The 24,519-nt window shown below is 61.5% G+C and overlaps 1 protein-coding gene across 1 annotated transcript; it reads right to left on the bottom strand.

Annotated features, from left to right (window-relative positions):
- Nucleotides 1-23,105, bottom strand: ADGRB2 (adhesion G protein-coupled receptor B2; the record flags this gene model as incomplete). The annotated part of the gene is made up of 31 exons (XM_083879635.1): nucleotides 1-195; nucleotides 299-352; nucleotides 487-591; nucleotides 858-893; nucleotides 1,150-1,817; nucleotides 1,951-1,990; nucleotides 2,127-2,222; nucleotides 2,294-2,465; nucleotides 3,188-3,286; nucleotides 3,816-3,901; nucleotides 4,008-4,074; nucleotides 4,166-4,235; nucleotides 4,473-4,623; nucleotides 4,862-4,964; nucleotides 5,344-5,447; nucleotides 5,932-6,058; nucleotides 7,812-7,855; nucleotides 8,970-9,072; nucleotides 9,142-9,217; nucleotides 10,105-10,251; nucleotides 10,678-10,786; nucleotides 10,876-10,944; nucleotides 11,044-11,238; nucleotides 11,958-12,064; nucleotides 12,686-12,787; nucleotides 12,857-13,021; nucleotides 13,696-13,860; nucleotides 15,062-15,226; nucleotides 16,421-16,585; nucleotides 17,871-17,954; nucleotides 22,313-23,105. 31 exons carry the CDS (start codon nucleotides 23,103-23,105, stop codon nucleotides 1-3), a joined length of 4,662 nt encoding a protein of 1,553 aa, XP_083735761.1.
- Between the last annotated feature and the right edge of the window lie 1,414 nt (nucleotides 23,106-24,519).

Here is a 24,519-nt window from a genome sequence, read left to right as displayed (position 1 = left end):
TCACACCTCCGTCTGGAAATCGCCGTCGGCCCCGTCCAGGCCGGCGCAGGGGCTGTCCCAGTCTGCCCGGCACAGCTCCAGCCGGTCCCGCTGGGCGCTGGGCAGCGAGCCCAGCGTCATCGCCTTGAATGTACTCCATGGCTTGGGAGGCGCGGCCGGAGCTTTCGGCCGCTGCTCCTCGGGGCTGGTCACGTCCTGCGGGGCGAGGGGCAGCTGCGGATGATTCTGTCCCATAGCCCCGGAGCACAGCCACCTCCAGCCCTCTCCAGGATGGGAAGGGACAACCCTCAGGACTTACGTTGCCCATGCTCTTGTCCCCTCCTCCTGACGAGACGCTCCACCGCTTTTCTCGCTGCGGAAAAACCCGAACCCTGAGCCTCAGCAGCGCCCCTGGGTGCCCTCAATCTCCCCAGGGTGCCACAGTCCATGCAGGAGGAGGTAAAGGGTTTGCACGGTGTAGACCAGGGCAGGATGGGGCCTCCTCACCTTGGAGGAGCCGGTGGATGGAGCCCGGTACCGGTCCAGCGTGTGGAATTTCTGGTTGAGCTCGTGGTAGAGCTCGGAGTGGCGTTTCCGTGTGTGCATCACCTTCTGCGGGGGCAGAGCAGAGCCTGTGGCCATCGGTGCTGCCCACTGTCCCTTGGCACTGTCCCTGTCCCCATCCCTGCCTTCCTGGGCCATCTCAGACAAGCAGAAGAGCCCACTCCATGCTCATCATCGGTGTTTTAATCCAACGCTTTTCACTGCCTAGTCTAAATCCCTCTGAGCTCAGGAGCTGCCAGTGGGGTGAAGGGAGTGGGGACAAACTGGTCAGTCCCCCACGATGGCACTAGTGCCACCTCCTTGGCAGCACTTACCTCAAAGTCCAGGTCAGAGTACCGCAACCTCTTCCTCTGGAAGGGGCACAGGCAGGAGCAGGGGGACGAGATGGAGAAGAAAAGGGAAAGGTCTTTGCCGGGATCAAGCGAAACACGGTTTAGGGGCTCATGCCAGCCCCAGTCCATGCCCGGATGGGGACACAGAGGTCATCCCACCAAAGGTGGGATGGCCGGGGGGAGCACGGGGGGAATTCATGCAACCCTACACATTCCTGGCAAACTCATCCCTCTCCACACGGGCACCAGCACACCGCCCCCCACCCCCGCTCACCTCCAGAGACCCCACTTTCATGGCAGAGCCGGGCACGGTGCGGGGCATGGTGCGGCTGCGCTCCGACAGCTCCGAGGCCAGGATCTGCCTCACCGTGGGATGCTGCTTGAACTGCAGCCCGTAGGGAGCCTTCACCGTGGCGTAGGGCTGGTTGACGTGGTTCACGTTGACGTGATCCACGGCCACAAAACCGGGGTAGGCGTCCCCTTCGGCCGCCGGGCGCCCCGTCCCACCGGGCACCGCCTCCTCTGCTCCGCCACTTCCACCCAGCGTCGCCTCGTCCCGGGGGAAGGGCTTGAGGCTGCCCGTGCGGCGGGGCAACATCATGTAATCGCTCTCTCGGGGGGGCTCGGGGGCGCGGACCCAGCCGTATTCCAGAGGCCTCAGGCTGCTCTCCGAGCACAGGTAAACGGGACCCGGCGCCTCCAGGCCGAGCTGCTGCGCCGGCGGCTCGCCCAGCTCGGTCAGACCCGCCACCACGTTGGGAGTCATCTTGGGCACCTGCACCAGGATGCTGGCGGGGGGGATGTTGCCGGGCAGGCTGGAGAAGCCCAGGCCGCCCTCCGAGGTCGTGTTGAGCTTGGGGTCTTCGTCCCCGTCCAGGGAGATGCGGGACAAGGTGCCCGTGATGGTGGCGGGGTTGCAGGTGTTCACCTCTTTGAACAGCACTGTGGGGCAGGGAGAGGGGTCAGAGCCGGTCCTGAGGATCTCATGGAGGGTTGGGGACACGGGAGAGACCCCCCTGGATGGTGCTGTCTGTCCCTCCCAGGCGCGGCACGGTGACAACAGAGGAGAGCTTACCTGTCTGACACGCCAGGTCAACGTCCTTTTCAAAATCTGTCTATAAAAATCCAGAAAGAGGGGAGAGAGCGAGAGAGAGGAGGAGAAAAAGAGAGGGAGAGAGAGAGACGGGGAAATGAAGCACCACGGCCGGCACGGACTAAGCGGCGGGGTCTCCAGGGGGGGGACCCACTCACCAGGATCTGCACCTGCCCGTTCTTGCAGGAGTCGGGCGAGTTTTCATTCTCCTCGCTCCTGCACCCCCCCATCTGACACTTGACCACGTCCTGGACCTGCAGGGACAGAGCCGGTCACGGCCCCGCAGCCAGGGCTGTCCCCCGGCACCCCTCCAGCGCCGCCCCACCTCTCGGCGCAGGAAGCCGTGCACGGTGATGATGACGAAGCCCTGGACGGAGTTGAAGACGGCAAAGAGGACCTGGAAGAGGATGGAGCGCCGGTCGGTCATGGCGAGCACGGCCGACATCCAGGTCAGCGCCAGCAGAGGCAGGACCACGCAGGAGCTCCACAGCGATGCCCTGGCGCAGGGAGAGAGGGGCCGGGGTGAGCCCGCGGGGCGGGACTGCCCCGGGACAGCCCCCCTCGAGCACCGCCCTGCTCCCCCGCGGCAATACCCCGAGCCTTGCCCCGCGCCCCACAAGCATGGCCGGGGCTGTGTGACACAGCTGTCCCCTCTTCCTCGGTGTCCCCAAGCAAGCGCCGGCAGGAAACTGAGGGCTGAGGGGACCTGTGGGCTCCAGCCCCGAGGGTGCGTCCTTTTCCCCGCACAGCCACAGGTTGCTGAGGGGACGCAGGGCCACCGCCACCCTCCCACGGCCACCAGAACAGCAGAGAGAGGGATTTTTCTCTCTCTCTCTTTTTTTTTTTTTTTTTTTTTTTTTTTTTAAGCAGTGAATTTTGGGGCTGCCTCTGTTGTGACTAAACCCCCCTCGAGCGGGGACTTGGGCAGCCTCTGGAGCTCACACGCCGTGAAGAGGGTCCCGGGGGACACCCCCCCCACCTCCAGGCCAGCAGAGTCCCCCCCCAAACCCCAGCGATGAGGTGACCTGCCATGGGAAGCCATGCCATGCAGACGTGATGGGACACCCCGCCCTGAGCACACAGCGTCACCCTTTCCTTCCCCTCGGGGACCCCTAAACCACCCCCCAAGCCCTCCGGGGAGACACCCAGAGCCCCCCCCCCCCCCCCCCCCCGCCTCCCGCGCTGTGCTCGGGGCGGGGGGCCCGGGGCGGGCACTAACATGGCACTGCTGGCGGTGGCGGAGGTCATGGCCGCGCTTGACACCACGCCGCACTTGGTGCATTTCAGCAGCAGGCTACCGCACGGGGGGGGCTTGGAACTACCGGCCCAGCGCCCCCCCGGCGCCCCCGCGGCCAGGACCGGGCCACGCGGGGGGGGGATGCAGGCACGGGGAGGGGACAACGGGGAGCAAGGCAGGACGGCGGGGAGGGATGGACAGATGGATGGACGGATGGATGGACGGACACAGGCAAGAAGCGAATGGGTGGAGAAAAAAGAGAGAGAGAGAGAGAGAAAAAGAGCACTGGGTTAGTCGAGGGCGGCAGCTGTTAATGGCGAGGGGGGGTGGCCAAGCGGCAGAGGAAGGGGCGGGCACGGAGGCGGGGGTGGCTGCGGCCTGCGGACTCGCCTTCCCCGAGGGAAGGAGCAGGGGGGTGGCTGCCCCCCAGAATTCTGCCCCTCCAGCAGCCCCCCAACAAAGGGGTTGCTCTCACCCCGGGCTTGGCCCCCACCGCCCACTCGATGCGGTGAGATCTGCCCCACCCTCAGCCCCGTGCCCAGCCCCCGGCAGGGCGCAGGGGGGCGGGGGACAGCCCCAGGGACCGCCCCGCGGGGCGCAGGGCACTTACCCAGCTCGCTGCTTTTTGGACTTATCTGAAATGCCGTCGCGGGACATGAGCTTGTTGAAAACGATGATGCCCACCAGCATGTTCACCTGTGGGAGGGTGGGCTCAGGGCTGGCACGGACCCTCCCTGCCCGCAGCAGCAGCCCCTCCCCGGGTGGGTTTTGAGGGGCTCCAAAGCTTTCGGGGGAACCTCACCAGCACGATGACGGCAGCGGGTCCCACGAAGGCGTAGAGCAAACCGCCCTCCAGCGAGAGCCAGCAGCTGCAGGGGACCGCGGGGTGGCATGTCAGGGGACAGCTCTGTCACCGTGCCCTGCTCCCAACCAGCCCCCGTGTCCCCTGTCCCCACGTACTAGCTCGCTGTCCCGTAGCCTTTGGTCCTCGTGAAGCCCACGGAGACGGCGACCACGAGGGCTGGCAACCCTGGAGAGGGGACACGAGGCTGGAGGAGCTGGAGGAAGGTGGCATTGTCCCGACCCTGTGCCAGTCCCAGGGGTGGGGACAGCGATGGGGCTCCTCTGACAGCCTGAGAGTGCCACAGCTGAGACACCTGGGTCTGCTTTCCTCCTCTGCCGTGCCTCAGTTTCCCGTTTGCTGAGCCTGGGGGGATACCAGGGAGGGGCGAGGGGTGCCCACCTCCCACCCACGCCTGAATCTTACCCCATCCCAAGCACAGGAAGCGTTTCCTGACCAGGCGTGTCCGGATCCGGCCGATCACCGCCAGGTAGGACTGCCAGGCCTCGGTCAGCACCCAGCAGAAGGACGAGAGGAAGAAGAAGTGGAGAAAGGCGGCGGTCATGGTGCACACGCCCTGCAAGGGGTGGGGACAGGGGGACATAAAGGGGGACACGCCCACGTGCCCGGCAGCGCGGTGGTTAAACCCCCACGCCCCCGGCGAGGTTTGTGTCAAAGCCACCGGAGCGTGGAGGGGGAGGATTTAATCCTTGGATCGAGTTAATCCAAATCCAGTCTGCTGCTGGGAGCCAGCAGGGGTCGAAGCGAGTGGCCTGGGACCCCGCCGAGGGTGGTGGCAGGGTGGTGGCACCCACCTTGCTGAGCATCTGGGACTGGCCCACGAGGATGAGAACGTTGGAAGCCAGGATGGAGACGCAGAAGTTGAGCAGGATGATGGAGCGCTCCGACTTGATGAATCTGCGGCAGGAGTGGCATGGGGCCAGGGGGCCAGGCTGTCCCTGTCCCTGCTCCTGCTCCTGTCCCATGTCCCTGCCCTTGTCTCACATCCCTATCCTTTGTCCCATTCCTGTCCCTGTGCCTGTCCCGTGTCCCTGTCCCTTGTCTCACGTCCCTATCCCTTGTCCCATTCCTGTCCCACGTCCCTGTCCCTTGTCCCTGTCCCATGGGATGGGTGCTGTCCTGGGGCAGAGACGTCTTTCCCAGCCAGGTTTTCCATCCCCATTAATCCCATTGATGCTGAGCCTTCCCCACTGCCGTGTCCCCCTTTGTCACCCCCTCCTCACACAGCCTCACCCCCCCCAGGTGTCCCCCAGGTCCCCGTGTGCCCTCGGGTCACCTCCAGAAGGCGGCGTAGATCACCAGCAGAGTCAGCAGGGCCATGCAGGAGACAGCGCAGCCGATCATCAGTGGCACCGACGGCGTCCCCGAGGGGTCCATGGCCTGGAGGGGACACCGGGGGGGACTGGTTCAGCCCACCCCCTTCACTGCTCCCCCCCTGCCCCCTCTGAGCCCTCCACCCTCTCACTGGGGACCACTGGGTGCCACAGAGGGTCGGTGACAGTGGTGACACAGCCAAAGCACCTTCTCGGTGCCAGCAGGGTGGAAGAGCAACGGGGTGAGAGGCCAGGGTTGCCCCCTCCCCTCCTCAGTGCCCTGCGTTGAGCTCTAGGGACCACGGCAGCCCCTGCCCATACAAACCCACTCTGATGGGGGTGCTGAGGGGTGCTCGGGGTGCTGAGACCCCTCCCTTGGCTAATGGGGACACCCCACCCTCCAGTGCCCACCAGGTCCTAGTAGAAAATACTCCGTGCCCATCCCCACCCTCCCTCAGGACCCCTCCCCGCCCAGCCCGGGGGTCATCCCCACCCACATCCTGTGTCTCCACCAGCCTGGTGGCTGCCCCCACCCTATCCCTGTCCCCTACCAGGTCTTTGGGCAGCTGGGCGAGGACGGCGAAGGTGGCGAGCTGGCGGCACTGGCATTTGGTGTGCGCCGGGAGGGTCTCCAGGGTTTGGCAGCTCTCTGTGTCCCAGTTTCCCAAGCCAGCATCCCTGATTAATGAGGAGAGAGCAGAGGGAGAGCAGTTTGAAATGATCAAACACGCGGGAAGCCCCTCGCGCCTCTCCAGAGTTAACCCGTTCCTGGCCCTGCCCAGGGGGAGGCACAGAGGGGGCACTGCCAGGGGACCCCCCGAGCTCGGGGAGGGGGTGAAGTCATCCCCGCCCCAGGCTGATCCTGCTGGGAGCGGTGCCGGAGAAAGGCTTCGGGTTTAATCATCCCACACAGGTTTGGGGCGGGGGCAGGAAACACCAAGGAGAGAGGCGGGGACTGTGCCAGTAACAGCTCCACGAGCCCCCGCGACACCTGTGTGGGGTGATGATTCCCTGTCTCCATGAGGATCCCTCCTTCCATGGGGTGCCTTCCCTCCATGGGGTCCTCTCCCACCGTGGGGATCCCCCATTATGGGGACTCCTCTGCCATGGGAACCCCTCCCACCACTGGGGACCCTCCTGCCGTGGGGACTCTTCCTGTCATAGGGACTTCATCACCATGGGGACCCCTCCTGCCCTTGGGGACCCTTCTGTCATGGGGACATCTCCTGTTAGGGGGATCTTTCCACCATGAGGACCCCTCCTTTTATGGGGACTCCTCCTTTTATGGGACCCGCCCCTCTTGGGGACCCTCCCTGTTAAAGGGACTTTCCACCACAGGGACCCCTCTGCTATGGGGACCCCTCTCACCCTTAGAGACCCTTCTGTCATGGGGGTCTCTCCTGTCATGGGCATCTCTCCACCATGGAGACCCCTCTTGCCATGGAGACCCCCCCTTGTGAGGAGGGAACAGAGAAGGACGTGACACTGCCATGCCCAGGGAGAGCAGCCACAGCTTCCAGCACGTCATGAAAACTGGGAACTGGGTCTGTGGGACAACTGGGGACTGTTCCTGGAGCTGGGCTGAGACCTGCCATACTCATCACCAGCGGTCTGAGGCATGAACCATTGACCCCAAAACGTGGCCCACCCGTGGCTACCTGGGCAGAGGGGCTGGCAGTGCCCTCCCCCAGCCCTCGGTGCTGCCCACCCCCCTTCGTGCCCTACTTTCCCTCATTCCTGCCAGCACTAACAAATCACATCTGGCAGCCTGGTGCAGGCAGCCCTGCGGCTCTGGGGCCACCACATCCACACATCCATCCCCTAGGAGCTCAGTTCACCATGCCAATGGGGCTGGGAGATGGAGAGGGATGGTCCTGGCTTCTCGTCCCTACTCCCCGATCCCTGTTGCCATCCCTGCTCCCATCCCTGTTCCCATCCCTATTCCCCCTTCTCTGCTCCCATCCTTGTTCCTCCATCCCTGCTCCCATTCCTGCTCTCCCATCCCTTCTCCCACTCATTTCCATCCTTGTTCCCATCCTTGCTCCCATCCCTGCTCCCATCCATGTTCCCACCCCTGCTCCCATCCTTGTTCCCCCTTCCCTGCTTCCATTCATGGTCTCCTATCCCTTCTCCCACCCCTGTTTCCAATCCCTGTTCCACCATGCTTGTTCCAATCCCTGCTCCCATCCCTGCTCCAGTCCCTGTTCCCATCCTTGTTCCCCTCCCTGCGCCAATCCCTGTTCCCCCATCCCTGCTCCCATTTGTGTTTCCATCCCTGTTCCCCCATCCCTGTTCCCATTCCTGCTCTCCTATCCCTTCTCCCACCCTTTTCCATCCCTATTCCGTCTCTTCTCCCCTCCCTCCCAGCACTGCCAGCTGCTCCCTGTCCCCAGAGTGTCCCTGTGTCCCTGTACCCCTGGCCCTCACTCACGTCCTCGAGTAGTCCCAGGTGACACACTGCGGGTGAGAAGTGCCCTGTGGACACAGGGACAGGTTAGAGCTGTCCCCCAGCCCTGTCCCCACCCCACGAGGACATGTGGCCCTTGGGGACATTGCCAAGGCTGGCACGTCCTCACCATGGGCACAGAGACCATGGCACAAACTGGGAACTGCTGATCCCTGGCTGGGTCTCGGTGCCTGCAGGTGACAGGGATCCACATGGCACTGGGAGGTGACACAGTGGTGCGACAGCAGGGTGACACACTGACAGCGTGGGAGGGGAAGGGGACACACAGTGGTGAGGAAGGAACTCGTTGATGACACACGAGGGCTGATGAGGAGGAAGGGCAGCACCATGGGAGGGGGACACTCACGATGACAATGTGGGACAAGGGACACTTGTGTAGATGACACAGAGAGGGACAACTCACAATGACGTGGGAGGGGAACACTCAGTGATGACGAGGGACACGAACAGTCACGTTGACATGGAAAGGGGGACACAGGCTGATGACATGGGGAGGCAGACACACATTGGTGACACTGGAGTGGGACATTTACATTGATGACATGGGGAGGGGGACATTTACATTGATGTCATGGGGAGGGGGACACACATTGGTGCCACTGAAGGGGGACATTTACATTGTTGTCATGGGAGGAGACCCTCACATTGGTGATGTGGGAAGGGACATCCATAGTGAAATGGGAGGGGTCACTCACACTGGTGGCAGGAAGAGGGACAGCTGTGTTGGTGATGTGGGAAGGGACATCCATGGTGACATGGGAGGGGACACTCACACTGGTGATGTGGGAAGAGGGACATTCATGCTGGAGATGTGGGAAGGGACATTCCCGATGCAAAGGCAGGGGACACTCATGCTTGGAGGGGACACTCACATTGATGATGTGGGAAGGGACATTCATGATGACATGGGAGAAGGACACACACTGGTGCCATGGGAAGGAGGACACGGTGACATGGAAAGGGATATTCCCGATGCCAAGGGAGGGGACACTCACAGTGACATGGGAGAGGGACATTCATGCTGGTGATGCGGGAAGGGACATTCTCGATGCCAAGGCAGGGGACACTGACGTTGATGATGTGGGAGGGGACATTCCTGATGCCAAGGGAGAGGACACTCACATTGATGATGTGCGACAGCTCCACCAGCACGAGCGGCTCTGCGGGCCGGGTCGGCGGGCGCACCGTCACCATCAGCACCTTGGAGGTGACGGCCAGGGGGCTCCTGCAGGAGGGGACACGGGCTGTGACAGGCCAGGGGACAGCAGGGGACAGCGGGGGTGGTGCCACTCACCTGGGCGGAGGCAGGATGAGCCCCAGCGTGCGGTACAGCACCGCCCCAATGACAAAATGCGACGACTCCTCGGCTTCTGTGGGGAGAGCCACAGGCTCGGTGACATGTGGGAGGGGACACACAGGGCATGCACAGGGCTGCCAGATGTGCACCTAGATGTGCACTGGCACGCCCGGGGATGTGGCTCACGTGCATGTGAATGTGAGCCCACATCTGCAGCAGATGTGCACACCTGTGTGTGCAGCTGTGCGTGCACACGTCCAGATGTGTACGCTCAGGTGTGCACACACCTACACACTCCCAGATGTGCAGGGGCATGTGCAGGCTCACACCTGCATGCACATCCAGATGTGCAGCAGCACATGCATGTTCACACCTGTGTGCCCACCTGCAACTCTCCCAGATGTGCTCACTCACAACAAGCGTACCTCCAGATGTGCAGGCTCACACAGATGTGCCCATCCAGATGTGCAGCAGCACATGCATGTTCACACCTGAGTGCACACCTGCATGCTCCCTGATGTGCACACTCACAACAGATGTGCAGGCTCACACACACCTGTGCACTGCCCCAGATGTGCAGGAACATTCAAGTAGGCCCACAAACACACCCAGATGTGCTCACACCGCCAGATGTATGCACCCCTGTCTCGCCCTGATTTTTCAGCCTTCTCATGTTTTTATTTTTGAATTGGAGTTTTCTTTCGCTTGTTACATAAGCAAAGACTGATGTTTTGTAAATATGCATTTTTTCCAGGGAGAAGGACAAATTAATGGACTTCTGGCTTGGCCAGTGTAGTTGGAAAGGTGTTAACCTCGTTCCCCAATTGCTAGTCAAAGTCTAAACTCTATTTGAACCCCAAATCAAAATAAACTTTCTTTTTCTCTTCTAACTTCTCATTTTGGGGGGTGAGTGTAGTTCTTTTGTGTCCTCTAACTACACTCCTGGACCCACTAGCTCACCGGCTGAGGCGAGGCTTAGCACCTCCCTGGGGACGAAGAGCTTGTCCTCAGAGCTGCGGGCCCAGTCCTTCATCCCCCTCCGCCCCCGCATGGGGAAGTTGATGTCGCTGGACACGGCGGACACAGGCTCCCGCTGGATGCTGGTCACTGTCAGGGGACACCAGGGGTCACCTCCTGCTCCTGTGTCCCCTCAGGTCCCCACGTGTCCTGGGGTGTCGTCCTAATTTTTCAGCCTTCTGATGTTTTCATTTTTGGACTGGAGAGTTCTCATACATTTTAACATAAACAAAGTAAATTGTTTTCACATTCCTCTCTGTGATGGACTTTTTGGCTTAGCCAGTGAGGTCAAAGAAGTGTTAAGCTTGTGGCCCAATCACTAGTCAAAGTCCAAACCCTATTTCAACCCTAAACCCCAAAATAAAGCTTCTTCTTTTTCTCACTCTCAACATAATGGGTGAGTGTAGTTCTTTTGTGTCCTCTAGCAACACTGGGCTTACTTTTTGATGCTTGTATCCCCAATTTTCTGGATTTTGTCCTCCCAAACCGGGACACCACGCTCTCCCCGCTGCTCACCCAGGTTGTCGGTGACAATGAGGGAGCTCTGGAAAGCCTTCAGCGCATTCCCCACCAGGTGGATGAAGTCCTCCACCACCTTCATCAGGTGTACAGAGCCAGGAGAGACCTGCAGGAGATAGGAGCAGAGCTCCAAAAACTACTGGGACGCATCACCGCAGTGGGGACACTGTGCAACCACCTCCCTGTGTCACTCACCTGCTGGGCATCCTCCCACTTGTCCCGATTCTCTGCGTCCACCATGTAGCTCACCACCTGGAAGAAGCGCTGCAGGGACGGGGCTCAGCGGGGCTGGGGACAGACCGACCGACCGGCCAACACTTCCCCCCGGGGAGGGGACCCTGGCTGTCCACCCCTGCCCACTACCTGCACGTCCTCGGAGGATGGGATGTAGGTGGCCCTCTTGAAGGTGTCGGTGACATTGCGCAGGATGTCCACGGAGAAGAGCAGGTCCCCGCTGTAGTAGGTCTTGCGGGCCATGAGCTCCAGCAGGCTCCGCACCACCTGCGACATGCCCTCCCCTGCCAGCACTCGCTGGCCCTTCGCCAGGTGCTCCCGCAGCTGGAACGGGGCGGGGACAGCGGTGTCACTCTGATGTCACCACCTCCCGGCGGTGCTGAGTGTCGCTTGGTGTCCCCAGAGCCCCGGAGACTCTGTGGAGCTAATTGTGTTAATTAAGGCTGCTGCAGGATGTGCAGGTTGAGGGAGTCTGCGGGGGTTTGGGGACATCCAGGGTGGTCTGAGGACATTCACAGGGGTTTGGGGACATTCATAGGTGTTTGGGGGCATCCATGGGGTCTGAGGGAATCCTCCTCATCCCAACAGCCCTTTCCCAACCACATGGGAACACAACTCAAGCACTCCAGCTCTGGGATTGGGACATTATTCCAAGTCCACAGAGGTCTGTGGGTGGTCACAGGGGTCTGGGGACATCCAGGGGGGTCAAAGGACATCCATGGGGGTCAGGGGACATCCTCCCCATCCCAAAAGCCTTTTCCAAAACTCATAGGAACACAATTCCAACCAGAGCCCCCCTCCAGCTCTGGGATGGGATTCCTATTCCCACCCCACAGAGGGGATCTGAGGGAACCTTGCTATCCCGAAAACATTTCCCATGGACACAGCTTGGAGGGGATCCCCTTTCCCAGCCCACCCAGGGAGCCCTGCCTCAGTTTCCCCTCGCCAGAGAGGTGAGGTGGCTCTTGGGGTGTCAGGGATGGGACAGAGGCCTGGGGGCAGGGACAGGGGACAGAAAGGACCGTGCCAGAGCGGGCACCTACTGAGAGATGCAAGTATCTGTACTCGTGTGAGACGCAGCGGGCGAAGCTAGGCACACCCCAATAGGCCACCCCGTGGGGGCTCAGCAGGCATCGGCGGCTGGCAGTCCCTGTGGTGGAGATTTGGGATTGGGACTGGCACTGGAATCACCTGCTGGTGCCTCAATGTCACCCACCACCCCCTGAGCAGCTCCAGGAGATTTTGGGTTGCTTCACCCCAGTGTCATCCACCACCGTCCGTCCTTCTCCATCTGGCTTGACCCCAAGGCCACCCCGTGCCCATGGGGTTTGGGGGTGGCTCAATCCCACCAGCCTCTGCTCTGCTCCAAGGCTGAGGGGTTTAGGGGTGCTTGACCCCAGTGCCTCCCCCTGCCCATGGGGTTTAGAAGTGCTCGTCCCTGATGTCACCTGCCACCCTCTGTCCTGCTCCATCTGACTTGATCCCAATGCCACCCTCTGCCCCTGGGGTTTGGGGTGGCTTAACCCCACTAGCCCCTCTTCTGCTCCAAGACCAGGGGGGTTTAGGAGTGCTTGACCCCAATGCCACCCCGTGTCCGTGCCCGTGCCCTGTGCATGTGGTTTGGGTGTGCTTGTCCCTGATGTCACCTACCACTCCCTGTCCTGCTCCAGGTGGCTCGACCCTATTGCCACCCTCTGCTCCTGGAATTTGGGGGTGCTCATCCTTGATGCCACCCCCTGCCCTCTCCAGCCCAGGGGGCATCTGGGGTCACCTGTGGCATTGGGGGGACATTTGTTGTAGATGATCTCCCCAGCAGCCGTCTTCTTCCAGGTCATCAGCATCACGTACTCGTCCTTGCACATCTCATGGTAGGCTGGGGGAGGAAAGAGGGGATCAGCCCAGGAGTGGGGTGAGGGGCTCTGGGGTGTGGGGTACTCCATACCTGGGCACTTCTTCTCGTTGCAGGTCTTCACCTCCTCACCGGTGCCCTCGCAGGGATAGCCCTGCATGCCCGTGCCCTCACACATGCGGAAGCGCCGCTGCCAGCCCGTGTCACAGGTCTTGGAGCAGAGGCTCCAGTGGTTCCAGGGACCCCACTTGCTGTCTGCTGTGGGGATGGAGACACTGTGGGACACCCGGATCTGCATATGGAGAGTGGCAGCCGGGGGGACAGGGACGGGGCACCATCAGTGCTGCCCTGACGCGCCGTGAGTCAAAATCCCGCGGGGTGTGAAATCCATGGATCAGTGATTTAAATCTCTTTTAGGACAGACCGGCATCCTGGTGCAGATGCCCATCCTGGTGCAGATGCCCCACATCCCCTGTCACCATCCATGGGCACCACGGCACAGCCACCACCTCTCTCTGCGGCTGCCGCTGATGCCGTGACCTCTCCCACGAAGCAAGAAGCGGCTCAAAGAACAGGATGAGGACCCTGTGTTCCATCCTTTGCCCACTGTCCCCCATGCCCACAGCCGTCCCCAGCCTCGTGTGCACACGTGAGAGCTTCCTCGTGCTTTTTACACCCAAAGCACGGCAGGACCTGCAGCCACCTGGCACCAACGGGCCCCCACCGCGACCCGGGACAAGGACAGTGACAGCTGAGATGGTCATCCCTGGCATCACCCTCATCCTCTTGCTCCCCTGCAGCGGAGGGGGCTGCCAGCACTCCGGGTGTCACCGCTGGTGACACCTCGGTGGCACCACGGCTGGGCCATGCTGGGAGCCGCGCCCCAACGCGCGGCCGTCCCCCCGCTTCCCCCCCAGCGCGCAGGGCCTTACTGGGACAGGTGGGGTTGGAGCACTCCCGGGCGTCGGCGTGGGCCCCCCGGCACTCGGCCCAGCCGTGGGCGGAGACGCTGCACTTGCGCGTCCGCTGCTGGGTGCCGTTGGCACAGGTGACGGAGCAGCGGCTCCAGGCGCCCCACTCCAGCCACTGCCCTTCCACTGCAGGGACAAGGAGAGCGCCCGTCAGCACCCACCGGACAGCGGCCGCTCGGCCGCGCGGCCCCGGCTCACCGCGACCCGCCCCGGGGTCGCCGGGCAACGGGTCCAACCTATGGGTGTGCCGGCTCGACCTCTGCCGGCCTGGACAGGCAGTGCTGGGCGTGGGGGCTGTCGCTGGGACTGGCCCCCACAGCGGCTGCGACGCGAGGGACACGCTCAGAGTGGGGACTTGGGTGTTGTTCGCACCAAACTTAGAATTTCTGGCATCTTTGACAATGCTTCCAACCAAAACCAGAATCTCTGGTATCACTTCTGGCCAAGCCCAGAATCCCTGGCATTGCTTCCTACCCAATCCAGCATCCCTGGCATTGCTTTTGACAAAATCCAGAATCCCTGGCATCAGTCCTGCTGAGTGCAGCATCCCTGGCGTTGCTTCCAACCAAATCCAACATCCCTGGCATCAATTTTGGCCAAATCCAGCACCCCTGGGATCACCTCCAACCAAACCCAGAATCCCTGGTATCAGCTCTGGGGAAATCCAGCACACTTGGCGTTGCTTTTGACCAAATCCAGCACCCCTGGCATCATTCTCTGCCAAGCTCAAGACTTCACCAGCATTCTCCACAGGACTCCTGTGGCCAAAGCCACGTGCCATGGGTGCCACATCCCTGCCAGAGCTACTGCAGGAGCAGCTCCCACTCTCCCTCCTGCTCTGAGCTCCCTGCCAGCTGCCCTATGTCACATGTGGGGTCCCCATGGGGACACCATCCAAGACGTGGCATCCCTGCCCGTCACCACAGAAGCCCCACAGCTGCCACCACAGCCACTCCTGGCACACAGGAGGAAAGGGACAGATGTGGCACTGCCACCTGTGTGCAGACAGACCCTACAGCCGACCCCCTTTGTCACCTCCCTGTAACCCACAACATCCAGACACAGCAGATGGGTGGGGAAGGAGCTGCCTCCTCTGTGGTCCCCAGGCTGGACCCCTGCCTGTGCTGGGGTCTTGAGACCCCGGCACGACCAACAGCACTGACTTTCCACTTGGAATTCCAGTAGGGACACCCAGTGTAACAGCACCCCTGTGCCCCAGGTCCCCATGGCAGTGCCACCCATCCCTGGATGCGCCAGGATCGCGGCCCTGACACTATCCTGGCATTCCCGGCGGGAAGAAGGAGCATGGGGAGAGGGAAGTACTGACCCGGGCAGGTCGCAATATTGCAGGGCTTGGCCTGCAGGTGGGGGCCCTCGCAGGCCTTCCCTCGGCGCCGCAAGGCCGCGCAGCGCCGCGTCCTGGTCCTGGCCCCTCGCCCGCAGGTCACCGAGCACAGGCTCCACGGGGACCACTCCTCCCACGCGCCGGGAACTGCAACACAGCACAGCCCAGGGGCTCCAGCCTCCTCCTCCGCCTCCTCCTCCTCTTCCTCCTGCTGCACTGAGGGATCCCAGCGTGGCAGACCCCTGGTGCCCTGCCCAGGGCTCAGCTTCCAGCACTGCCTGCCTCATCATCATCCCAAATCCCTGAGCTGGCAGCAGTGCTGCTGCCGCTCCCTGTGCTGTTCCAGCCTCTCTTTTGGGGTCCCAGCACTGGCGGCGCACATCCCCCCCAAAGCCACACATAGGTCACCCCAATCCTCGTCAGCACATGGAGCACGATCTGCCTCTTGCATCCATGGGAGCTCAGTATTCCCAGGGATCAGGAACCATCCCAAAGGATGCTCCTCTTTGAGTTCTGATGTCCTCGGAGTACCAGGACAGGGCTGCACTCCCCACTGCCTGTCCTGGAGGTGAAAATCCCTTGAAACGCCCCAGGTTTGGACGGGGCAGTGCAGCTGCCACTGTGGCAGCCTGAGGTCCCTCCATTCCCGTGTCCCACATGGGATGCACAGACAGCACCATGGACAGACAGACAGATCCTCATCGTCTGCCTGTCACCTGCCCCAAGGCACTGAGCAGCTCAGCCCGCTCCTGCCCCATGTCAGGGGGAGCCCCTCGGAATGCCAGGCTCCAAATCCCCCAGGGTCCAGCACAAAACCACAGGGACATCCAGGAGGAGCTCAGGGTTTGCCAGGAGAGAGGATGGAAAGGAGCTGCCGAGGCAAATCCCTGGAAGCAGCAGCACTGACAGGGCACAGGGTGCAAGGCACCCATCCCAGACGTCTCCCCTGTGGCAACTGGGACCCCACACACCCATAAACCCAGTGCTATCAGTCAATTTTGGAAGCCCTTCCCCAGACCTCATGTCAAATGCAGTGTTTTCTTGAGGATCAGTGCCTGCCAGCACAGAAAGTCTGAAATTCTCAGTGCTCAGGGTTCCAACACCTCCCCTGTGGTTTTCCAAGAGGGACACTCGAGGATGGAGGGATGCCAACAACATTTGGAGCACCCCAGTGCAAGGTGGGCACCACAACCATGCCAAGGCACCCTTCTCACCCACCACAGCACCCCGAGGAGACCCCAGAGACGTCCCAGCAATGCCTTCTCTCTGTCCCCACCCGCCCGCTCAGCCCTGCGGGGAGCCGGCAGTGCGGCCCCGCGGTGTCCCCGGTGTCCCCCGTACCTGGGCAAGTGGCGGTGTTGTTGCAGGTGCGGGTCTCCCGGAGCAGCCCGCTGCACAGCGTCCCGTAGGGAGAGGAGACGCAGGAGCGCGTCCGCACCTGGGAGCCCTGGCCGCATGTCAGGGAGCAAACGCTCCACTGCGACCACTCCTCCGCCGCAGGGTCCCCTGCCGGAGAGAGACAGGGAGCCTGAGAGCCCGCGGGGGACAGACAGGGGACAAGGGACAGGGCACAGGGAGCCTGAGACCCTGCGGGGGACAGGGCACAGGGAGCCTGAGAGCCCGCTGGGGACGGGGGACAGGGGATGTGCCACCAGTACAGCCCCGCAAAGGGGGCAGGGAGGTGGGTGGGTGGCACTGGTGAGCGCAGGGGTGGGGATGAGGGGGTGTGGGTGTCAGGAGTAACACTGAGGGTGGCAGGGAGTTTGAGGCCTGGCTGGGCTCAGCAGTAGATGGAGAAGGGATTGGGGCACGGGATGGCAGCTGGGGTGAGGAACAGGATCCATCCCAGGAGGTGCTAGCAGAGCAGGCAGGGTGAGCAGCACAGGAAGGGTGGGCGGGGTGGACAGGGTGGGCAGAGTGGGCAGTGGGCAGCACAGACAGGGTGGGCAGAGTGGGCAGTGGGCAGGGTGGGCAGAGTGGGCAGTCGGCAGGGTGAGCAGGGTGGGCAGGGTGGACAGTGGTCAGTGGACAGCATGGGCAGGGTGAGCAGCACAGGCAGCCCTCCACTGCTCCCTCTCCCCAACCCCGTCACACACTGACATTTATAACAACCGGCTCTTATTAAGGTTGATGATGTCTCTGAGGCTCTTGGACAGCCCAGCAGCAGAGCCCATCCATTTAAATTAAACAGGGATAGATGAGGGAGGGCTCCAAAGGGGACCATTTGTCCTCCAGATAGGCAGGGCATGGGCTCTGTGTCACCCACGGTGGTGATAACATGCTGGGGTCACTTTGTGTCACACAGGCACCCCAAGACTGGACAGGGCCACCACTGGGGTCACTCAGGAGCTCCCAGGGGGGCAGAACCCCCATGAACAGCCGAGCGTGGCCAGGAATTCTGCACGCCAGGCACATGGAGCAGAGCCGGGGCCCATCCATCTCCTGCTCGCCTCTGAGCCCTCCAATCATAAATCAGGACGGCTGAGGAGGGGGGAGCAGCACGCTCAAATTACCCAGATGGATTTGCCAAATAAATACATTTGAACGAAACAATTAATATTGTTTGTTTGTTTGTTTGTTTGTTTGTGGGGTTTGTGTTTTTTTTTTTTTTTTTTTTTTTTGCTTTACAACCCTTGGAGAAAAGTGCAGAGGAAAAAATATATAAATGGAGCAAATTAAGCCAGTCCATGGGCAGGAAGCTAAAAGGAATCACTCCATCTCCATCATCCCTGCCCAGGTGCATGACCCAGTGTCACCAGTGTCACCAGTGGCCCCTCCCCATTCCTGGTACCTGTCTGGGCCATGTAGACCCCGGGTTCATCCGCTGACCGTGGCCACTGGGTCTTCACCTTCTGGTTCTCCTCAACTGCATTGCCTGGGACAGAGAAATGCCCAAATGAGGGGGCAGGGATGGGGACAGAGATGGGAACAGGGATGGGGACAGGCCAGTGTAGGACATTTCAGGGGGTTACAGGGCCCTGGTCTGGCCCCATGCTGAGCACTCATGAGAGCAAGACCTGGTTGAGCATCACTGAGCACACATGTCATAGTTACCCCAAAAGTGTCCCAGGGGTGGCAGCTGGACGCCAGCCCAGGGTGCCAGGCATAGGTGCTCTCCCGTCCCCACTTATCAGCTCGCTGCAGTGAGGTGACACAAATTTATGGCTCGGCTTACCAAAAAAAACAAGTGATCCATCAAGAGCACTTGGCGTGAAATTAACTGGCATGTGCAGGGCTCGGCGGGGGACGCGGTTACAGGCGCAGGGGACGCCTCCCTCGGCCACCTCCCAGTCCTCTAGAGGGACTCTTGTCCCCAAATATGGGCCCTGGAGTTTCCGTGGATCCATGCTAGCTGCCCCTGCTGGATGTGCCGTGGGGGACAGCGGCACAGCACCATCGGTACCACCCCAGGGATGCCACCCCCAAAAATGCCATGGTCTCCCCACCGATGTGACAGGCAGGAGAGCAGCCAGGGATGGCACAAGTACCTCGTTGAGCAGCCAGCCAAGCACAGCCATGTCCCCAGGGGATGGACAGGAGGTGGCATGGGGACACTTGGCGCTGGCAGGCTGCTTTGGGCACATGGTGGCTCCCACTGGGACAGAGAGTGGGGACACCCAGCCCCAGGCAGGGAGCACAGCCTGCTCTGGCACTGACTGTGCTGTCAAAAAAAGCTCCAAATTTACTGAGTTTTGCCTTAACTCAGGGTAACCCTTCAGGGCTCCCTGCTGGCACCCTCAGATCCATCCCACTCCAGGACACGGAATTCTCAGTGGCATGGGAGACAGAGAGGGAACCAGGGGACACTGTGGGGATGCCCAGGGGGGTCTGTGGGACTGAATTCCCCACAGGGCCACCCCCCTCTCTGGGAGAACCGCAGCAGAATTACACATGGCACAGCAAAGAGCCCGGGGAAAACCATAAATCCCGAGGATATACGAGGGCATTCTCCCTGGCTGTGTTCGACAGAGACACCAAATTCAATTTCCTTTGGAGAGCACTAAATCCTCAGCTGTCACCTCCAGGAGGCTGCAGCCAACCCTGGCACGGCACCCCACCCCATACAGGGAGGTCTCGCAGCACCCCACCACAGCACAGCCGGTGGTTGCAAGGGTAGGAGATGATTTTGGGGACATCAGGGGTGTTCCTTTGGGGATCCCAAAGTGAATCCCAAGGTTGGTGGTGTCCTTGTCCCAGCAGCACCTCACTGAGGGTAGGTTTCTGAACAGGGTTTGGGGTGAGGGAAACCCAAAAGTGGAACTGCTTGGCACATCAGGGTCAGCCAGAGGCCATGAGAAAGAGGGGGTCACCCCTTTGGGGACTTTAGAGGAGGCACAGGAATGAATGACCCAAAATCACTCCACAAAACTCCAACCCATCCACACATTCCTCCCACATGCCTCCAGCCACATCCCTGAATCCCCCTGGGAGAGCCTCCCCAGGGCGAGGATGACGCGGGCACGGGGGGACCCTGGGGTCACCGCTGTGGGGACGCTCTGGGCCGGTGCCAGCCCCACGTCGCTGCGGCGGTGGAGGAGCGGCTGAGATCAGCGCTGGGCGCCCGCCAAGCCTCGACTCACAGGCGCCATTCAGCCCCCCGGCCCCGCGTGCCACCATCCCCCTGAAAGGCGACCATTCTCCACCCCGGGGGGCCCTGAGGGGAGGCCAGGTGGGAGCCCGGGACTCCCCCCCAGGCTGCATGAAGGGCGCTCTGTGCTGCGGCCCCGTGGCTCGGCGCGGTGACACCAGGGAGGGATAGTGGCAGCGGCGTGGCACGAGGGGTGGCCGAGGAAGAGCATCGCCCCTCGTGGCTCCGGCGCCGTGATAACACTGAGCCTCCGGCATTCCAGCTTTTAATTAAATGTCAAATTAATTTGGAGAAGGAGCTGGAGTTTGCGCTGCGGCCGTCGCAGCCAGAGGGGCGGGATGTGGCATGGAGTCCTGCCAGCTCTGCAGGGACACCCCTGTGACAGGCTGGGGGGAATAACCCCACTGAGCCACCCCTGGGGATGTGCTGGGTCCCCTGGAGGAGCATCCCACTTCTCCAGCCCATCCTGGATCCCATTTCTCTATCCCATCCTGCATTCTGCCTCTCCATCCCATCCTGGATCTCATTTCTCCATCCTGTCCTGGAACCCACTTCTCCATCCCATCCTGCATCCTCCTTCTCGATCGCATGCTGGATTATCTTGCTTCTTCATCCCATCCTCGATCCCACTTCTCCATCTCATCCTGCATTCTGTTTCTCCATCCCATCCTGTACCACACTTCCCCATCCCATCCTGTATCCTGCTTCTCCATCCCATCCTGTATTTCTCCATCCTGTCCTGGATTCCATTTCTTCATCCCATCCTGCATTCTGGTTCTCCATCCCATCCTGAATCTCATTTTTCCATCCTGTCCTGGATCCCACTTCATCCCATCCTGGATCCCATCCTGACTCCCATTTCTCCACACACACCCCCCAGCCATGGAGCCATGGCAGGTGTCACCCCTCAGGCACGGGGTCAGCCAGGCTAGCCTTGAGGCTATCACCTGATCCCGGTGCTGAGCTCTTAATCGCGGGGAATGGCATTTAAAGTAGGGGGGGCAGGGGCTGGGGCTGGGGCGGGAAACCGGGAAAGAACCACCCCATGAAATGAAATCAGCTCAAGCAGCTCCCCTCAGGATGAGGCGATTTAAAGCCCTGCAGCTGTAACGGACCGGGGATTTAGTGGGGGATCTGCCCGTAATGACATTTAGCTCCTGAAATAAATGCTAAAGCCCAATGAAATTATCTCTACACCGTCCGTCCCGGCCCCTCCATCTAATCTGCCGGATAAAGACCCCGCCACAGCCCAGCTGGGGATTGCTCCTGCCTGCGCATCACCCTGAGGCTGTTGCTGACGGGAACATCTGGCCAGCTGTGTCCCAAAACCCCCTGCATCACCTCGCCGGGTTTGGCAGCGTGGACACGGGCAGCACCAGGGCAGGGCAGCCTGATCCCGGTGCCGGCTGCTTTATCCTCGAGCCATTCCCACAATCCCGGAACGAGCAAATGGCCTCATTCCGCCTGGTTAATAGCCCGGCCGCCGTGCCGTGACATCCTGCCTGGAATAACAAGAGGCCCGGGATGCAGCAGTCAAGGGTAATTTGCCACGGCAAAGGGTCATTTTTACCTGCAAATTGTTTTCTGCCTCTCCACCAAGGCAAAGAGCGTCGGCTCCCGCTCCTGCCCCGTGCCAGGGAGAGAGCTCAGGGAGCCACGTGGGATGTGCCAGAGCAGCCGTGGCATCAGCCCTGGCAGAGGTGGGGTCACCGTGGCATTACCAGGCGTGGCTGAGCCGTCCAAGCTGCAGCTCCAAGGATTTGAACTTTGTATGGATTCCTTGCCCCATTCCAGCCCTAAGGGAGAATGCTCCAGCAGGATTCATCCATCCCATGGATTCTCTGCTCTATGCACAGCACTCTCCTGCCCTGAGGAGTGTGCACAGGCAGGATTCATCCATCCCATGGATTCCCTGCACCATGCCCAGTGCCCAATTGGCCCCTTCCTGCCCCTGGGAATGGGCTCAGAGAAGATTCATCCATCCCATGGACTTCCTTCTCCATGTACCGCACCTTCCTGCCCTGAGGAGTGTGCACAGGCAGGATTCATCCATTCCATGGATTCCCTGCTCCATGTACCAGCTTTCCTGCTCCATGCAGAGCACCCAGCTGCACCCCTCAGCCTTGTGGAGTGTGCATGGGAAGGATTCATCCATGGCATGACTTCTCTGCTCCATGCCCAGCATCCAACTGGCACCAATCCTATCCCAGTGTGCACAGGCAGGATCCATCCATTGCACAGATTCCCTGCTCTATGCCCAGTGCCCCACTGGCACCAGGATCCATCCATTTCTCAGTTCCCTGCTCCATGCCCAGTGTCCCACTGGCACCAGGATCCATCCATTTCTCAATTTCCTTCTCCATGCCCAGCTCCCAGTTGGCACTTTCCAGTCCCACAGAGCTCGCACAAGCAGGATCCACCCCCTACACAATTCCCTGCTCCATGCCCAGGGTCCCACTGGCACCTCCAGCCCCAGGATCCATCCCCTACACAATTCCCTGCCCCACACACAATTCCCAACACCCCCATTCCCCACGGACCACGCACAGGCAGAACCCAGGCAGAATTCCACAACCACCACCACCAGCAGCACCCAGAGACCCCCAGCCCTGCTCGGGGGCGGTCCCTCCCCGCTCCCCACTCACCGTGCGGCACCTCGGGCAGGTCGAGCTCGTTGGCATTCGCGGAATGCAGCTCGGTGGGGCAGCAATCGGGGTCGGAGGGAGCCGGGGTGGGCGCGGGGGCCGGGGGCCGGGTGCCGTTGCGTCGAGGGGCCGGAGGGCTTTCAGCTTGGCAGCTGCAACCGGCGTGGGTGAGGCCGCAGCGGCGAGCGCCAGGAGCCTGCAGGCACTCCTCGAGCCAGCGGCACAGCACGCTGCAGGTGAACTGACTGGAGTTGTTGTTGTTGATGAGCAGCACCTCCACGAAGCGGAATTCCAGCGCTTGTGGCTCCAGCAGCCGCGGGGCTGCCTCGGGCTCGGCCGCCAGGCACAGCTGCACGAAGTTCTTGTCGAAGTGCAGGAAGGTGAAAGGTCCCGTGCCCTCACAAAGCTCCAGCTCGGCTTCCTCGTCCTCCTCCTCCTCCTGCTGCTGCTGCTCCGGGCTCTGGTGGGAGGGCGCGGGGCTGGCCTCGCCCCGGGGGTCGCAGGTGTAGTTGGCCAGGTAGTGATCGAGCGGCAGCACCATGGGAGAGAAGTGGGTGCACACCTGCTCCTCCCGGTTGAAGCGGAGGTAGAGCGAGTACTTGGTGGGGTCGGGGTTCTCCAGGGTCCAGGAGCAGCCGGAGGAGATGGTGGGGAACAGGTCCTTGAGGGAGAAGGAGCCGTAGAGGACACCGGAGGCCAGGGCGGAGCAGGCGCTGGGAGCCGGGTCGAAGCCCCGCGTGAGCCACAGGACAGACGATATCACAGCCAGTAAGAGGGGACCAGCAGCGGTCATCCTATGGCATTTGCCCTGCAGACAGACAGGTGGACACGTGGACAGAGGCTTGGCTGGGGGTCAGCATCCTGCCCTGAGCCCCGATGGTGTGGTAGCAGCGTCCCAGTTACCCCAAGTCCCCTCCCAGTTCATGTCCCCACGTGGTGCGTGGCTCCATCTGCCACCTTGCAGGGTTTACAGGAGACCCCTTGCTGTGCCAATGAGTCCCCAGGTTGGGGACAGTGCAGCAAAGAGCGAGGGCTTCACCCCAAAACCACTAGAGGAGAGATCCAGCCCCACAGGTCCCCACTGCTGTGACCCCCCTCCCATGCTCAGCTCACACCCCCTGAGCACAGCCTGGGCAAGGAGCCACCAAAAAACTTCAGACAGGGCTACAAAAGCTCTTGGAGCTAATTCTGGTGCCCTGGAGCTTGGTGGGGACAGGCTGGCAGCTCGGGGTGACGAGCTGGGGGTGCGCGATGACACCCCAGCAGCGTGGCATTTCCACAGCTGTCCCTAAGAGCCGGGCACAGTGTGAGCAATCACTGCTTAGCACAGATTTTTTGGATATCTCTCTGGGAATGCAGAGCATCGCCGTGAAAAGCTTTGTAATACCTCATTAATAAAATAATGCACGTGGTGGCCTTATTAAGTGAGCCCGGAGCACGGCTCTACAGAGGCCGAGGCCGCCGTGCACGTGGCAGCATCACTCAGCCCGTGCCCGGGGCAAGGGGACAGCCTTGGGGACAGCGGGGGACATTAAGGAGGTGGCCACAGGGCCAGGTGCCATGGCAGAGGTCGATTCCAATATCGCCGAGGTCGCCGCTCTCCCCCATGTGCCGGGGATGCCGAAGACTCGGCACGGCGCGGGGGATGCTCCTCTCCACCCCCAAATCCTGCTCCCAAAACCAGCGCTGGCTGGTGCTGATACCGGGACATCCCCCAGCTCACCGGGAGGGACACAGAGCCTTGGCCGACCCTGCGCTGGAGCTACTCCGGGGACATTAAAGAGCTAAAAATATCCCGATTCTCATGCAACAGGCTGGCGCTGGCTCCTGCCGCCCCAGCAAGGAGGGAGGGGGGGCCTCGGGGCCTCCCCGCCTCCAGGGCACGGGAGAGAGGGGTTGGGATGGAGCCAGCGGGAGCAGAACGGGCTGGACCTCCCCGATGCAAGCAGGGTGATGTGGGGCAGAAGAAAACCCCAGTTTCCGGGAGTAACTCCCAGCCAGAGACCCCGGGAAATGCAACAGGAGAGACCCAAAAGCAGCGAATTCCAACTGCAGCCGGAGCAGAGGCACCACGGGCATCCTCCACTGGTGCTCTGTTCTCCCAGAGAGTCTCAGCCTCCTGGGCTGCTCCGGGAGAGCCAGGGGTGGGGAGAGGGAGGGAGAAGGAGGAGGGAGGAGGGAGAGGAGGAGAAGGAGGAGGAGGAGGA

The sequence above is a fragment of the Zosterops lateralis genome (genome assembly GCF_965231275.1).
Source record: "Zosterops lateralis genome assembly, chromosome: 28".
NCBI classification, from domain to species: domain Eukaryota; kingdom Metazoa; phylum Chordata; class Aves; order Passeriformes; family Zosteropidae; genus Zosterops; species Zosterops lateralis.
The sequence above is the reverse complement of the archived record's forward strand: the minus strand, read 5'-3'. Positions and strand labels throughout refer to the sequence as shown.